Source organism: Branchiostoma lanceolatum, chromosome 15 (assembly GCF_035083965.1).
Source record: "Branchiostoma lanceolatum isolate klBraLanc5 chromosome 15, klBraLanc5.hap2, whole genome shotgun sequence".
NCBI lineage: Eukaryota > Metazoa > Chordata > Leptocardii > Amphioxiformes > Branchiostomatidae > Branchiostoma > Branchiostoma lanceolatum.
Window position 1 is genome coordinate 6,549,607 of NC_089736.1, and position 17,311 is coordinate 6,566,917.

The 17,311-nt window shown below is 42.2% G+C and overlaps 1 protein-coding gene across 6 annotated transcripts; it reads right to left on the reverse strand.

Annotated features, from left to right (window-relative positions):
* Positions 1-631: 631 nt before the first annotated feature.
* LOC136420357 (calcium vector protein) lies at positions 632-11,520 on the reverse strand. 6 transcript variants are annotated; one of them, XM_066407217.1, is made up of 7 exons: positions 11,417-11,520; positions 7,185-7,227; positions 4,969-5,115; positions 4,348-4,442; positions 3,763-3,913; positions 2,006-2,079; positions 632-1,206 (listed from the first exon to the last, which is right to left on the reverse strand). In XM_066407217.1, the coding sequence occupies exons 1-6, from the start codon at positions 11,474-11,476 to the stop codon at positions 2,030-2,032; spliced, it is 546 nt and encodes a 181-aa protein (XP_066263314.1). In that variant the 5' UTR covers positions 11,477-11,520; the 3' UTR covers positions 632-1,206; positions 2,006-2,029. The 6 variants fall into 6 exon arrangements, with proteins under 6 accessions (XP_066263314.1, XP_066263311.1, XP_066263315.1 ...); XM_066407214.1 differs by lacking the exon at positions 2,006-2,079 and adding an exon at positions 2,440-2,510 and having other exon boundaries at positions 11,417-11,516; XM_066407218.1 differs by lacking the exons at positions 2,006-2,079; positions 11,417-11,520 and adding exons at positions 2,440-2,510; positions 10,681-10,806.
* Positions 11,521-17,311: the final 5,791 nt, after the last annotated feature.

Genomic DNA, 17,311 nt, shown 5'->3' on the forward strand with positions numbered 1-17,311 from the left:
AAAGTTTAACCGTTTTCTTTTCCCTTTGGTTGGGGAAGAATTCGACCCAGCGTTGTAGAGATATGACGTCACTTTACATTGTTTAAGATAAAGGATCGGTTTTTGGTCGACTAAACTCGAAGTTTGAATGGTTCAAATTGTTCAATTGGACATAAGATTTATGTCTAGGAAACAAAGAATCCGGTCATTTGCTTTTGCAGCTTGTATTTGGGACAGTAATAACCAAACCACACTATAGATGTATTCTCACATAGTATCGATCCTTCAATACAACTACTATACCGCTGTGATCGTTTCTTACGTTCACAAACAAAACGATAGACTTTGGATACATTTACTAGTAGAATATCTGAGAGCAGGATTACTTTCTAGGAGTAGTACAAGAGGCCATTTACATCCTATCGACCACCCCTGAACCGAGACGGTGGTCGATACAAACTGACGGGCACCTTTGCCCCGTTACCTACGTCACACTTCCGTTCAGGTCACGTGACATAGGCTTTGTGGTTTTTCAACTTGAGAAGGATCAGACGGACTGGTTGTTGGTTTGCTTGTTGGTAAGTGCTTTACTTTGTTGGCATCATCATTTGTCGGAAATAGCATATAAAATCTTTACAAAACGACAGACTCCTTATTCGAAGACAACACAGACTTTATTACATGTTGTACACGCTTGATGTTACATGCCGGTCACCAAAACTTTGTCGAGCGCTTGCAATAACAACAAAGCTCTTAATTTTACCATACTCAGATGGAAAATAAAGACGCTCAATAACCCCTATATTCCCGGACACTCCCTCCAAAAGTCCCTCACACTAACACTAAGGTATAATTAACTTAACCGAACGGTATCAAAACTCACCAATAAGACTATGCCGAAAAGTACATGTACAGTAATGTCGCAAAAAAACGTTAATTGTACACATTCCAAAATGAACATTACAGCTAATTTTTTTGTATGTACGTGTGGCTTGCCGTAGTGTTGAGTTACTTGAAGGATCTTAGATAAATGGTGCACGAGTAGTTGCGACTTGCTCCGGGTAATGACGTCACTGGTTGACAGGAAGTGACGTCATGAAGATGTCAAAACTGGCAGGAAGTGACGTCAGAGATGATCTACCCAATAGCTGTGTGTTTGGTGTTTCCACCCTCGATGTTAATCTCTCATCAGTTCAGACTTTGAACGGCGCATAAGATTTATAAATTCTAGAAGGCAAATAGAGATAGAAAAATGAATATCAAGTTGCTTAGAACATGAAAATCAAAATGATAAGCACACATATAACGATTCACAAACATTTACGAAAAAAAATAACGAAAGACAAACTCGAGACAACATTTGACTAACTTACAAAACATTGTTCTTCACGGATATTGTAAAACGAAATTGATAAAACTACAACTTCGTTCGTACATTACTCACTGACATGCGAAGCACACAGAAATGAAAGGCAATCAACAAAAACATAAAGTTGGGCTTCTACACGAGTTATTAAAACTTTTCAAAGGTTGTTTCGACGAAACTTTGGAACAGACGTAACAATACAGCACTAACTCTCAATTAGTCATAAGATACGAACCACATATGACACAAACATGTCAAAGTTCACATCTGATCGACAAAGGTAATCCGTACTAATAAAACTCCTTAGAGAAATAGAACAAACCCGTTTTTAAGAAAAACTGAAAATTTTGGGGTCAGAACTTTGTCTTGTTGTAACGTATAGAAAGCTAAATAAAAGTTCACTTCTTCTTTGAGGGAGGAACTGTGATCACGTTTTCTGAAGAAAAAGATGACACTCTTTCGTGCAAAGTTGGGGTTTTACGTAATTGTCGAGCGTTTCAGAGTGCTCAAATTTCAGCCTTGCTATGGATAGGCCATACTGCTACAAACTGTCAGAAAAGATGATTTGTCGTGAGTCTAGCGACAGGTTTGAATTGGTGTTAAAAGAAGCAGAAAGATGACAGCGGATTTTGTTCACGGTCAACCCATCATGATAGTCACCTTCTGTCAGACAGTTGGACCACGCTAACATTCCTTCAATGCGTTCTTCGACTTCTGGATGAGATCCATAAACTCTATACAGAGGACAAAACGAACATGCCATGACATCATCACCCTGCAAGGTCACGAACATGCTCATGCTACCCTCCTGGCATGGGGGAGGGGGGCATGTTCACGTGACCGTCACGTGACAAGGGACATGTTCACGTGACCGTCACGTGACAAGGAGCATGTTCACGTGACCATCACGTGACAAGACCTGTTGGCTTGGGAGATTGCTGTCACCCTACACACACCGTCGGTGCAACCCGCGAAAATGTCTGTTCCTATTTCTCACAGAGGTTAAGTACTAAATATTCTGCTTGACCAGAGTGGTGAAGAGAGGAGGAAGGAAGCGTAAAAAAAGTAAAAGATGCGTTTGGTGTCAGTAATACCTGTGAATCCTGTGGACTAACTTAAGACTCCTTCAGCGCATTCTTGGACTTTTTGATCAGGTCCATGAACTCTGTAGACAGAACATAAGGTTATGGGAGGCTATCCTTTTCAGCTGTTAGTGTAAGGCAAGGAATGCCCGCTTGGTGCAGTTTCAGACGAATCCAGCAGAGGGAGTGAATGGATGTATGATGAAATGTATGATCGTCTCATATGATCTCATATTACTTCTGATGAATATGCACTGTTTCGTAAGGGTAAGCAGGGAAGAGGAAAGAAAAGCTTAAGTCAACATTAGGAATAAAAGGAAGAAGTAGAAGAAGGTTGATAGCAGTAGAAGACAGCAAGTGTGTCATAGGAAGGGCTTTTATGAGGTAAAGAGAGCTTGGGTCCGAGGTATTGAGGGGTTAGTTGTTAATGAGTACATGGAACAAGAACAGGAGCGAAACAACAGAAAACGACAAGAAATATAGACGAGATTTATGACTAAAAAGTGATAGAAAAAGTGACAACAGTGAACGATTTAAGATAGAAGACATATTGTGAAAGTAGTGTAAATTGTGTAATGGTTTGCGTATGAAGATACTGACAACATGCATACTCGACTATTGAATCCTCCCATGCACTTCAACGCCATATTGACAAGTGGCGTCCGTGAGTGGTTGCTGCTAAAAAGAGATGCAACTGCAAGCAATCGATTTATCAATCAATAATCCCCTAAAACTAATACTTAATAAAGAGATGAAATCCACAATTATGTGACTCAGATATATAGATACACAACATTTGGGCACATATCATTTTGCACAATATTTTCATGCCTTTAAAAGATATAAGCAAGCCAACAGGTTCTTTATATAACACAATATACAAGTTTATCTTACTTTAGATGCGTATCATAATCATTGTCAACAAGGCTTTATTACATTGCAAGAAACATGCGTTGGTCGATTCTGGCTGTACTTTGTGATTTGCAAACTGGTCATGGCTGGTTTGGGTTTGGTGTTGTAGCTATAGGTTGGTGGGTGTCTAGCTGAGTGGGTCTGTGACCGTTGATTGCCTGGTGGGTAGTGTAGGTGTTCGTTGAGTGGGTAAGTGGGTGGGTGGGTGTCCGTACCATGGATATGAGTGGTTTGGTGTTTGGTCTAGATGGGTGGGTGTCTAGCTAGATGTGTCTGTTCGTTGGCTGGCTGGGTGGGTAGTATGGGTGTTCGTTGAGTGGGTCAGTGAGTGGGTGGGTGTCTAGCTGGGTATGTGGATGTCCGTTGGTAGATTGGGTGCGTTTTGTCTGATGAGTGGGTCAGTGAGTGGGTGGGTGTCCGTACCGGGGATATCGATGACACCGTTGCCGTCCTCGTCGGCCTCCTTCATTGCCTCCTCTACCTCGGCGTCTGTCAGTGGCTCCTCGCCGACCTTCTGCATGATGAACTTGAACTCGTCGAAGTCAATCACACCGTCACCGTTGGCGTCGAAGACCTGGGTGAGAGCGAGTCCGAATGAGTTTTACCAGATAGTACACCTTGCGGGACCGTCCCGGGTAATGCACCCTACAGAACCGTCCCGGACAATAAGCTCTACAGAACTGTCCCGGACTATAAGCCCTACAGAACTGTCCCGGACGCTACACCCCACAAAACTGTTCAACACACACCCTATAGAACTGCCCCACATACGCCCTACAGAACTGTCCCAGACAATAATATACACACTACAGAACTGTCCCAGATACTACACTCTACATAACTGTCTCACACAGTACACCCTGCTACAGGAACGGTCCAGGACAATGCTACTATTACGCCATATTACGTCGTGTTCATCAACAAACATACTGTATTGTCCCTGTTTTTCTTATATTTTGCTCAAGAACAGCTCACGAGGCCCCCAAGCGGAGAAGTTTGAAAGTGTACCTTGAACGCCCTCAGGATCTCCTCCTCGTCGTCCTGACGCACCCACTTGGAGCACAGGGTCAACCACTCCTCTGGGCCGATGTTCTTCTTGTCTCCTAGAGAGGGTTAAGTAAATGGCATAAACATTTAAAACACATTTAAAAACAACGTTTTTTTTTTAATTGACTCTAAGCTTTCGGTGAAGGATTGAAAAGAACTACCTCGTGTGTACTTTTTTACGGTTTCAACTTCATCCATTCCATAAGATTTGGTGGCATTAGAAGAAAATGTCCTTTTACATTTCTGTGTGGTGAAGTTAAAAAGAAGCCGTCACAAACATCGTACTATATTTGTCGGTGCCTCTCGGTGTTCGCACGATTAGCCTACGATGTCTATTTGTTACAGGGTCCCTAGTTGAATTTAAGTCAGAGTTAAAGTCACCGTGGGCCCCTGACGTGCCCAAACATAGCCCGGCAGCCTTAGGGTGTCCCACGGGGCCACGAAGGGGTCACGCCCTAAAATTAAAGTGCCAAAAACAGCCCGTGGGCTACTCGGCAGGGCCCCTTGTTCCAATTGGGACCTAAGCACTATACTGCATAATGAATTGAATCAAATCAAATCAAATCATATCAAAGTGTTCACCCTTGGGCCCCCGAGCCTCCTTCATGATGGCTTCCGTCTCCCTCTTGGTGTAGGTCTGGCCCAGCTTGGTCAGCATGTCCATGGTGTCTGAAACGGGCGCGATGTTCTCTGCGTTCCTGTCGAAGATGTCGAAGATCTTCATGCACTCTGAAACGGAGAGAGAAACCGACAAGACATGAGTTAAGAACTCAAAGCAGTGAAGTGACAAGATAAAGAACTCCAAGACGAGATCACCGGGTTGAAGAAAAGACAGATCTAGAGTTTGCCTCGAAAGCTCCTCCAAAGTAGCTAAATTTTTGGTCAGTTGTGTGTAAAGGCTAGATATGTACCTAAAGCAATTCAAAGTTTTATGAGATTGAAATCAGCACATGTACAGCTTTGTTACTAATATTGGGTGAACCGACAACGCTCTCTTCGCAGCCAGGGGCCAAATTAAGAGCTTACACAATATTAGTGGGGTTAAATCGTATGGGTCTAGAGCGACCGCTATTCGGTACTATCTCAAGTGATCTCAATACAACAATTGTCATATGGGCAGCTATATGACTCACACCAGGGACCTCTAGTCCTTTCGATAAGTGTGTTTTTTAACGTGCTCGAGGTGTGGCTCTCCTCAAATATGGGTCCTCCATCTAACCTCCTCATGATCGGAGGAACGCCCATCATCCAGGTGCTCTGATCATTTTCACCTCAGTGAAGTGAGGACTTTCGTTTGAAAGGTCTTTGATTGACGTGTTTCCGAAATGCCTCTAACTACCAGATTGAGAAAGCATCACGGTACAGCCAGATGCATCATGGTCCGGGTCAAGTTTGTTTTGCTTTGATCAGGTTCACATGTGGTGTGCAAGACCAACAACGCTCGCGGCCACAAATTAAAGTCATTTCTTGACAGGCATGTTTTTGTACACATTGCAGACTCAAGCTAGTTGCAGAACAGCCATTAAAGATACTTCAAGTAGCCTTCTGTCCTAGTCTTAGTTATCCTTTCCCGTAACTTCATTTGAACTTAAGTGATGTGTATCAGTTAAATTTTGTCTTAGACGTATTAAGGTTTGACAAGACCTTCTGTTTTTATGCCCAATAACGTGCTTCGTTAATTTCGTCAGAAAACGTGATGTGACGCTTACAAGGTGGAAGTAACGGCGTTTGTGATTGGATGAAGGAGCGTAAGGCGTCATAGCGCGCGTCAGCATGCCTTGTGTGTGTTTGCGACAAGGACAAGCGAGATAACCCGGTTCAGACGTGTTCCCATATTGGGACCTACAGGAATTTGCTGATGAACGCCGGAGGTCAGAGCTGGAATTATATCAGCTGTCGTGGACTGGTCCAACTGATATTCTGAAGAAGGGGTGCACAGAGGGACTGCAATTTTTCCCAACATGCATATGGAAGAACAACGTTTTCTCACCGTCTTCAGTTGTTAGAATTCCTTCCTCTTAAAAGCACTTATTTTTTTTATTAAAGACTCCTTGTAAGTCTTAACGCGGAAGGCCAAAACGTCATGTCCAAAAGGAGTTGTGAATTTTTGTTTTCATACGCGTGAACGTCACTAACTGTCGGCTACGACATTCCACGATGTTAAAAATAACTGCAGCAAAGTACCATGCATAATGGGACAGTGGCTTTCACAATGACATTCTTAGACGGTACAAGAGCACAGTTTGTCCGTTTCTTGACTCATGGGTCAGTACGGTTTATAGCCTTGTAGGTACGTCCTTAACCGATGGTCGGTATGCACGGAATGCATAGTCCCGTGATAGCCGGTAGGGAAGCCTTCAAATAACTCCATTCCAATTTCAGAAACGTGGAGCCAAACACTAGCGTCCCGCAAATAACAGTAGCTCAGCAAGAAATTGCAGAATCGGAATTCCAGGTTGCACGGTTTGCTTCCGTTGTTGTGAAAGCGCGACAAGACGAGCTGTCTGATTGAAGGTACAGCGTCCTGTAACGTTCCTCCGGCAGCCAACAACCAATCAGTGATAGCGACACACATCTCCAAATTGCCCTGATATAGTACTAGTAGTTCTTCTATTGCACCTCTCTTTGGCAAGGTGTATTTTTCGATTTTTCTAATGTAAATATTTGGCTTTTTTTTACATGTACGTTCAAACTGATAGATGTAAATTTGACCTAAATATAGCTCTTACACGTACTTGTGAAACAAACCAGTGTTGTGTTTCTATGTGTTTTGATATGTACAGGGAAGAATAACTCACCATCTTTCTCCTCTGGACCCAACGCCCTTGCCTTTGGTGCGGCCTGGAATTGATAATAGAAAAACGTCAAAATGTGTGAAACAGTACCATGTTCAGATAATAATCTGCTAGAATAGCAACTGCCCCATCTTTTAATACTGGACCAGGCCCCCTCCCATGTATGGCTACAGCATGGACAAACTAATCTTAAATCTTTTCGTCGTACCAAATGACTTCATTTTCTTTTTGACCGACGATTTATCTGATCCTAGTAGATAGGGGGCCAGTGCTAATCTATTTGACCAATAACCGCATTTGGATAACGAGAACGCGTTAAAAACGGCAGATTCGACAAGGGTGTAGGTTCAAAATGTGATTATAGGACCCATGTAACATTCCGAACCCTCGATTGTATAGATACACAGCAATTGAGGAGTGAATGGCGGACATTTCTGAAGTTCCATGAAACTTGCAAAAAGGAGTACGTTAGAATGGGTTACGACATTTATACTCTTGGAGCGTAATAATAACACCAAATACGTTTAATGAAGAAGTGACATGAAAGCACGTGGCACAATAAAGATCCAGAAATACATATTTCTTCGTGTTGTAAAAAAAACTCGAAAAGGTGTTTTGCGAGAAATTTTGTTAGGCGGAAGTAGCGGAGATGGAGTGGACATTAGTACGTTGTACCATGTCACGTGATATACACGTGATAAACACGTGATATATACATACCGCTTTATCTTCCGCCTGTGACGATAAGAAAATACATCACAACACACACAACACCATTAGTAACATTTTATAGGACTGTCGGAAAATCTTGTCCAGGCACAAACATATCTACGATATATCTACTGTGGAATGGAAATCAATGAGGTGTGGTGGGTTTGATGATAACGGTGGTTTTATGATGATTTCAAAGATGAAGGGAAATTGTTTAATTGTGATGGTCAGAGACCTAAATGAAGTCGGTATGAAGGAAAGTTTCGTGATATTAAGCTATTTTATCTTAGAAAGTAGGAGAGGGAGCAGGTGGATGATGATGAAAGTGTCATGGCGGCCACAAAGAAGGCCAGCTGCATGATGGGATAGTTGGTCACGTGGGTGAACAGAAAAATGAAGGAACACGAGGATTGATGATGAAAATGGCAGAACGGCCAGCATATGCGCATGTAAGGTTAGATACAACGATTGAGAACGGCGGTTCTTTCACTTAATTTAGCAACTGCCGTTTCACGAACAAATTATGAACATAGTGCTTTGACATTTTGCGAGTGTGGATAGAATGATATGGTAGGTGGTATGCATATGAGCCAAAAATAGCACAACGGGGGTGTACGAAAAGCCTTCTGAGACGTCAGATAAGAACTTAAAACAAAACGATGAACATAAGTCCAGAAACATTGGAACCCTCAAATATAAATAACCCCGTGCACAGAACTAGGCTTTAAAAGAGAGATCGTTGAACTAAAACGAGATAAATCAAAACAAAGAAACCAGAACTGAAGGCACTAGCAGAGATGTAAAGGAAAATTTAGTACCGTTGGCTAGAATGTTTTTAATGGCTTTATGAATTGGTTAACTTTGCCATGGTACAGCTTTGGTAGATGAGTGAATATGATGTGTTTCCTACCATTCTATACATTGTATACAACATTGCATAGAAATACTACCAGTAGATACTTGCAAACAAAAGAACACGACCATATGACACTCTATAGCCAGTTATAATGCAACGAATATACATCAGAGAGTTGCTGCTTGAGTGTAAATCCCTTGACACGCCCCCCTCCCCAACCCGTACCCAAACTGCCCCTCGCACAGAAAAAGCATGCCTGGAATGGCAAACTTGCTGGGCAGTGGGACATGCAACCAGGACACGGCGACATTGCCGTGCGATTGCTTACCATGCTTGTTTTTTCCCGCCATATATAGCGTCAGAGAAATTGATACGGGGGGGGGGGGGTGCTGAGCAAACGTGTAGTCACGTGACCCAAACTAACCCCACAGACAGTGACCAATCTTTCTAAAATCCCCACAAGCATTGTAAAGGGTTATACTTCGACCTTGTTGTTATACAATACCCAGAATGCTGCTACACAAAAGCACACACAAAATTGTACTGAAAACGGCATTCTGCATTGGGGAGGTAGACTTATCTGCAATGCGTCTAGGCCCGATATATTGTGATGCTATTTTTGTATGCATTACTATGGGAGGAACGCCCGTGCCTCTATGTAAGCCAATTCTGTAGGCCCAGTTGGCGCGACTTGTTACATATCAAATATCACAGGCTTGACAGCTACTCAAAAATGTACAGGGGAATTTACGCGCAACCAAAGTTCACAAGACAAAAGTAATATCTCCCATTCTCTCGATTAACATTTAGCGTGGTTAAATTTAGCTATTAAAAAGATATAGATTTTTGAAAGGCAGCTTTAAGAATATGCACGATTTATTATAATGTTTTGAGTTTTTATGCGGTGTTAAAATGGATATTTCAGAACATAGCTGAGCCAGAATTAAGAACTGATTATTCGTAAAAATTGACAAAGAAGTTTTTTTGACCAATATAGAATATGGTTAGGATCGCGTAATTAAAGCTGGCCGTATCATTTTAAACCAGGAATTCGGGGATAATGTAATGTGATATTTTTTGGAAGTTAACAACGCTGATGGAGGGAGGATATATTTAGAACGGGAGGAGGACGAGAGGGGAGGGGGGCACACGACTCTCGAATCGTACTTACCGGGTCGCCGAGACAATTCAGAGGCAGAGAGAAATGGAAGAGAATCGTTAGAAAGCATTCTTTGCAGCTGTTTTACTGTTATGCTGCACCTAGATAGTACCTAACAACAGAACCTACAGAGATATTAAAAAGGGGGAGGGGGGAGTACCAAATATAACAGAAGGAAAGGACTGACTACGGAAAAATAACAAGAGAGTAATGCGAGAGCAATGAAGAGGAATCGTATATAAATTAGATGCAGGGTCAGATTAGATGCCATGTTGTAAAGGTGCATTGAATCACGCCAAGACAAACCAAGGCCATTTTAATTGTGCTCACAGCCTCGTGGCCGCCATATCAAGTCTAAACATGAACTCCACATTCCGTAAATCCAAAAATAAACTCGTGCAGGATTTTGTACAAGCATACTGAGATCTGTTTTCTATTCTGCTGTTACAAGAAGAAGGATCATTCTCAGTTCTAAAGCTTCTTGACATCGTGTTTTCTTCCCAGGAGGTCTTATACCCCTACTTAAAGAGAAACTGTACACTTCTTAGCACCCCCGACAGTAAGGTCTTATCGCTGACATACTACACATGTCGCTATGGCGAAACTTCCCACTACAACGCAAGCAGCTGGTACTCTCTATTGCCAGCCAAATAACAAGCACGGTGGACAACGCCAAAAGTTGGCCATTTCTCTGACAAGCACACGCACTAACACATGCTTGGCAACACGTCCAAGGGGGGAAAATGGCGTCCAAATTCGCAGACGATACGTACCATTTTGTTTCTGGACTGGAAGACTGGTAGAGACCCTTTACAAAACTATCCAGTAAGGAGCTATCGCAACTATTGGGTAAATATGTCGCCCGCCGTGGGTCCCTTTTAAAAAGGAGGCTGATTTGCATAATGTAGGCATGTCTCTTGCCGTAGTGGACGAATAAGGAAGTGTGCGCACGGGCCTGCCGTACCAGAGACGGGCTGATATTTTTGGAGCGCCTGGTCAGATCCCTTAGTGCGGCGGAGAAACATTCTTTCCACGACAGAATATTCAAGATCCACACGACGTCCCTTCCCGCTTCTCTCCACTTGCTGTCTTTAGAAGAGCGTAACAAAATTAGTTTACACATACACAACACCTACTGTCGAAAAATAAGCAATCTATTTGTAGGTTACAATTAGCACTATTCCTTTGGGTACGTGTATATATCCTCGTATATAGCTGGACGGATGCCATGGTTTATACCACGTACACGCCAGCCAGTATCATCACTCTATCTAGTAAGGAAACACGAAGCCCTCAGTGACATACATTAAATGCCAAGTCTACCGCCATGACTGTAAAGTCTGATGCAGTGTCCAGATAGCGGGAACGCAATGCGGTCAGGGCCGTACAAGGTTTACTCACTACGTACTACGGTACATTCAACCCATGACCTTTTTAACACTGAGAAACTCGCACCAGCGGGCAGAAAAGTTCGAACCGCCGATTCAGCACTAATGTACTTCTACTCACCACAGCTGGAGATGATGTCGTCTTGGACGCTGTTTTCGCTGCTGGTTTCTTAGTCGCCATATCTGCAAGTAATCCTCCTTAAGAAAATCCTACTAAGACTCTATGGGGGCTGTGCTCCTTGTACTGCGGCCTGCCTTGTACTGAGACCGGCGACTTCAGCTATTCGATAAGACAGCGTAATTTGCTTTTTGCGTGTTTCTGTCCTAAATAAGGAGATGTCTTGTCGTGTGCTTGTATACCAATAGATCCTTAAGTCGCTCGGGGATTGGTCGAGGAGGGTTTGCCTTAGGTAACAACTTGTATCACGTTTCGCTTGATTGACATTTGTTTCGCACGAAGAAGATTTACAAGCAGATACAAGATGGGTGAATCCTATCTTGTCTTCGAGAGACTGAGAAGGAACTTAACACTATCGTGTTGTCATCGAAGTAAATTGTTTTGCCTGGTTTTCTTAACCATGTTTACGTTGACAATGACGAGCACCAGACGGGCTTGAATGTGTCAGACTTTCGGTGGTCAGAATGACGTCATAATCAAACGACCCAGACATCAGCAGAAAGTACAGTGAGAACGCGGGAAAACCACTACAGTCGTTTGACGGTTTGGGGTATCTGGAAATCATATGGAGACGGAAACTATCTGTCAGAAGTTGGCCTAAGGGTGGTTTGAACCCCTCAACTTTGGGCATTTCGAATGTTCTTGGCTGTTTCACGTCAAATTACGTAGACATTCGAACTATGCTGACGTAAAGACAAGAGAGGTACAGTATGGGGGACTGCGCGGTCTAAAGCTTGATTCACACTTGCACTGGGGGTACAAGAAATGGTACCATTAGGCCTTCTTTAGGGGTATGGACAATAGAATTCGGCAAAAGTAGTGGGAATAATTGGCCAGGAGAGTCAGTCCGCGGTAAGGTAACATTTTACTCTATGGTACCGGTGGCCAAATTCTCGGGCAAACTATCATCACAATTTGGATAAATTAGCTACTTTCCAGCCAGCGTAGTTAGTCTGGTGTACGAACCACCCCTGTAAAACTTAGATTTAAAAAAAAAGTAGAATACTCGTCAGACGATTGTCCATGCCTTTCTGCCCCTGTCCTTTCTTCATTTGTAAAAAGAAAATGTTGAATTCTTCTTATTTTCTTCTCCTACTTTCAAGCGAGAAACAAAACCTCAATGGTACGAGTTATCTAAACTGACAATGACCCGGCGAAGTTCAGTGTCAGCCTTAGACAAATATTTAGGCCAGACGAGGCTGGTAGGAGCGCGGTAGATGTTAGCTTCCTGGCGGGCTAACATGACGTTTCCTTCCATTTCACCTCGGTTTAACGTTGGACATGTTTCAGACCACGGGGCGTACCAAGGTGAATCTTGGGAAGAGGGGTGAAGATTTTGGTGCATATTTTTATACGTCTAAAGTTTGAGCACTCTCTTTCTTCTGTCATGCTCCTATTTTGTTGATTTTTTTGTTGTTGTAATTTTCGTCCCGCTAGCCCCCCTCTCCATCCTTTCAAGTCCAATATTCACGGGAAGCTGGAAAAACTCAAGAAATTGACATTTCATATCTCTGTGAGATAGTGAGTTTTTGTGAATTTCTTCCATATGTTTTATTAATTATTGTGAATTTCTCGCTAATTCTGTCCATGCCTTTGCATTTTCCTGTCTTCCCTATTAATTTTCTTTAAATTCTTATTCTTCATCATCAATCATTCGCAGGCATCAGTGTCTTCATTAACAAATGATAAATGTTATTGTTTTCATATATTATTCGTTACGCATGTTCCACGTTATACTGAGCATTAAAACTACTCAACATTCTTTATTGTATCTACAGTACATGATATATGTCTGCAAAATATGATTTTTCGTATGTTTGAAAGATTCAAAACACTCCACTTAACCCCACACGTCAAAAACATTTCCGAATATCCTAAAATAGCGCCAGTAGATGACAACATAAACGTTTGGGTTGGAGTGCGTCAGATGCTTGACAAGATTAACATAGTTGACTTGACAGCCAAACATCGCATCAACATGGTATATTTTTAGCAAAAGTGTGTCAGTAATATACTAGTGCATTCAAAAACTGTACGAATTAGTGAGGGGACATTTTCACCTCGACATTTTACGACAGCTAGTTCACCTATCACTGTATGCCCACTCACACCCCCTTTCGCGTTCTACATTGACAGAAGCATGGAAATATTAGAATGACATCGAAAAATACCGGCCTTTCCTTATCTAGAAATGCTCTCAAAAATCATTCTTCTGCGGCGAGTAACAAACGTCCTGACACCAAGACTAGAAAAACCTGGGCGTTTTGTTTACGTCAGTCTAAAAAAAAAATCCCCAAGGATTTCTGGTTTGCCCCTTTCCAACTCCATTGGTATATCTTGAAGCACCCCTTAAGAGGGCTCCGTTGAGCCGAACCTTAAGGCGATGTCTCCGTCTGTGCCTTAAGCCCTAATGGCGGTTACATGTCATGATCAAGTCCAATCTAAATCTTAGAGCAAACACTGGTGTCAGGTAAGGTAAAGTTCGCGCTTCTTTAAAGCCAAAAGAAACACAATGCTCTGTATTACGTCACACCCTAGCCACAGGACAGTAGCTTGGTAACCATTCTAACGGGCCGGCTTAGTGGTGTGTTACAGTCCCCACTTTTTCTGTCAGTCTATGTTCCCAGGTCTTTCTAAATACTGCCGTCCTGTTGTGAAGTACTTGAAACCAATCCCGTAAAAATTATCCGGTGCACGCTAATGAACTGGGCGGGCGGGCAACACTCCCAGCACCGTAGAGGTACCCAAGAGCTCCCGATGGTATGGCTACTAGGCTACAGGAAATATAGTTTTATACCGTTTGTAAACTGGGTTAGCAAAGAAATTGAAGGTGCGTATTGCAAGTTAGAACATGAAGACGACACATTTTTTTATCGTTTAAATGAAAGTGGACAAAGGCAGATTTTTCTAACGTGATATTTTCTTCAGTTTCACATCTGCTTGAAACAGTACGTTCCAACTGTCGGGCAGCAAGCCTAGCGGAACTTATGAGTACTGCACTTCGTAGTGTAGCTGATTCCAAATGTATGATGTACTTGTTGCGATTCTTACACGCACATTGACTTCGTCATTTCGGCATAGAAAGCACACACAAGAAATTAGAGAACATTGAACAGTTTGCATTTGTTTACAAAATAGTTCTGTATCCACGCACAGCAAGAAATTGTGTATGTAAACAAATCCATGGCCTGTATACGATGTTTACGTAATGTAAAACCTGGTATAAAGTGTCTCTGAATGGCAAGTTTATGTTATGGTTTGCTGATCAAAGCAGAAAAATTCAAGCAGTGTTTTTGTTCAAATTCCAAAGGTCTATTATCAAGAAAGAAATGCCATATCAGGTTTCTCCGCAAGGGGGCAATTTTCACTTGTCGCTAAAAGCCAAGCTATTGAAATGGATTCTATGTTAACTATACAACATAGATTTAGAACTTTCGTACAGTTACTCCGTATAAGTACAAAAAATATATTTGGCACACCAAAAGGATAATCTTTCGCCTATCTCTTGCATTCGTACGGCCATGGGAACGAGATTGTGGTAACCAAGGTAACCAACAAGTGTGCCCTTCTTGTTCCTCTGTTACTATAGGATGAAGAAGTTCCCAACCAAATAGAATTTTCTTTTAAAGGCTGATTTCAATGCATTCAAAACAGACAATGTTATGAAATGTGTGTAAACGTAGGGCCATTAAAGCGCTTTGTGTCGTACAACACAACATCAAACACGATCTACACATTAACAGAACGTCGTGCAACAAAAAAAGCGCGCGAAACAAAAGACCAGATGTCTTGACTGTCAACACAAAAGACAACCACTGTCAACATGTTCAATCTTGCTTGACACCGTGTTAGCATAGGCGGATTGTTTGGACCAATCACAGAAGGCGTTTTGTGTCCTTTAGGAATCGGTGTATATTGCAGTACGGTAGAGCTTCGATAGCTTGGAATGTAGGGGGTAGCGTATCATTATCCGGTACAAATGCGGATACTGTTTAATGTTTAATTCCAAAGTACGCGTCCCGTAGCCATGAGAAAGTTGTTAAGGAAATGCCGCGCAACACCCTCAAATTCCTTAAGATATCTCAAAGAGCCTTCATCTTAGCCAGACAGATGACTTCAAGACAGGACGATGTATTTGTATTCTGAGAAAAGTGAGGATTTGAAGACACTAGAATGAAAAGAAGGGAACAGCCAAAAGGTAGGTTGCTTTTCTTGGAGTCCAGAACTTAATAATATCGTTGATACATGTTATGTTTGTCAAATTTTAATGAGGTCTGGAGTTAGCGTTGTTTAGAGTGCTATACAGTCACAACTGCCCAAGAAGACCATTCAGGAGACCGATAAAATTTGGTCTATGTGGACAGGTTGTCATCATAGACAGGTTTATTTACCTTAGCGTCTGTGTCAATGGGAAAAATTATCTAAGGGACATCCAGTAGTCACATTGACCATGTGGTCCTTGTCTAGAGGTGGTCATTTGTGCAGGTTTGACTGTATATCAATGCTCAGGTGGTCCTTGTGGAGATGTGGTCGCTTGTACAGGTTTGACTCAAGTTCGGTGGAGAGCTTTACCCAACTTGTGTCTGTTACTACTTTTTAAGTAAAAACACAGTTTCACAGTACTGGCCTTTGACTTAAGTCTGACTGATAAGTAGTTATTTTTGTGGTACGATTCAGACGTATTTGTTACATACAATATGACGCAAACGTATAGATAATTACTCTCCAAGCAGGGGTCAGTGGGGAAAGATTGTGACCTTTTTATCACTGTGGGATAGCGGACAAAAAACGAGGCATATGATGAAAAGGTCACGATCTTCCCCCACCGACCTCTGCTTGGAGAGTATAAACAATGCTATATTTTAGATTAGTTGAAATGATTCAATGAGCTTATAGACCCCCGTTGAATAGACCTATATACTATAGCTGGTTTACAACTAACGTATTGCATCGATAACATTTTATCGGTCCCCTGAGTGGTCTTCTTGGGCAGGTTTGACTATCATCCAAACGCCGTTCTTGATTGCTTGAGTTACTAGTACCCTAGCGCGAGCAACACGTTTCCTGTACGGTTGAATGATCACTAAGTCCCGTTGCTCGGCTCTGTTCCGTAAAGAGTGTCAACAACGCGGTCGGGCTCTAAGGGAGTCAAGGCATCGCAAATGGCCTGAACGGCAAAGGGTATGCATGGGGTTTCCCAGTCCCTCCTCTTTGAGTGGCTCTTGGACAACCCCACAAATATCCCTTCCGAAACGGAAACATTAATTTTATTATTTTTACTTGAAAAAACAAAACATTCGTCGGTTTACACTGAATTGACCCCATAGAGTTTTAGCAACTTTAACTTGTTGAAATGTTTACAAAATTGAAATATTTAAAAAATGAACCTTCTTGACTTAAAGGAACATTAGCGCAACAAAATTTGGGAGATATTTTTTTCCACCGAAGCTTTCGAAAACGTTCCCTAAATTTATTCCCCTAGACACTTTTAAAATCTTACCCCGGTGTCATGTACCCCCTTCCATACCCTCTCACTACACAGAGAGTTATTTGCACATGCATGTTGGCATAGCGGCCGTTGCTATCTCAGCTACGACCCCGGGTATGGCTCTGAAAACAAATTGTGGCAATAGAACGCCTGGACTTGTTTGTTTCCAAACGATGTAGTCCTAATCGAATCGCGGAAAGGCCAAAGTCTACATTCCGCCAGAAAAATAAGGTATGCTTCGTTTGCTCATGATTCTGTAAAATTACCATTTTTGTTGCTTAGAATGTGACAGAAAGTGACATTTCTGAATGACATGATGTTTTAGCTGGAATGTGTCTAAAAAACGACCC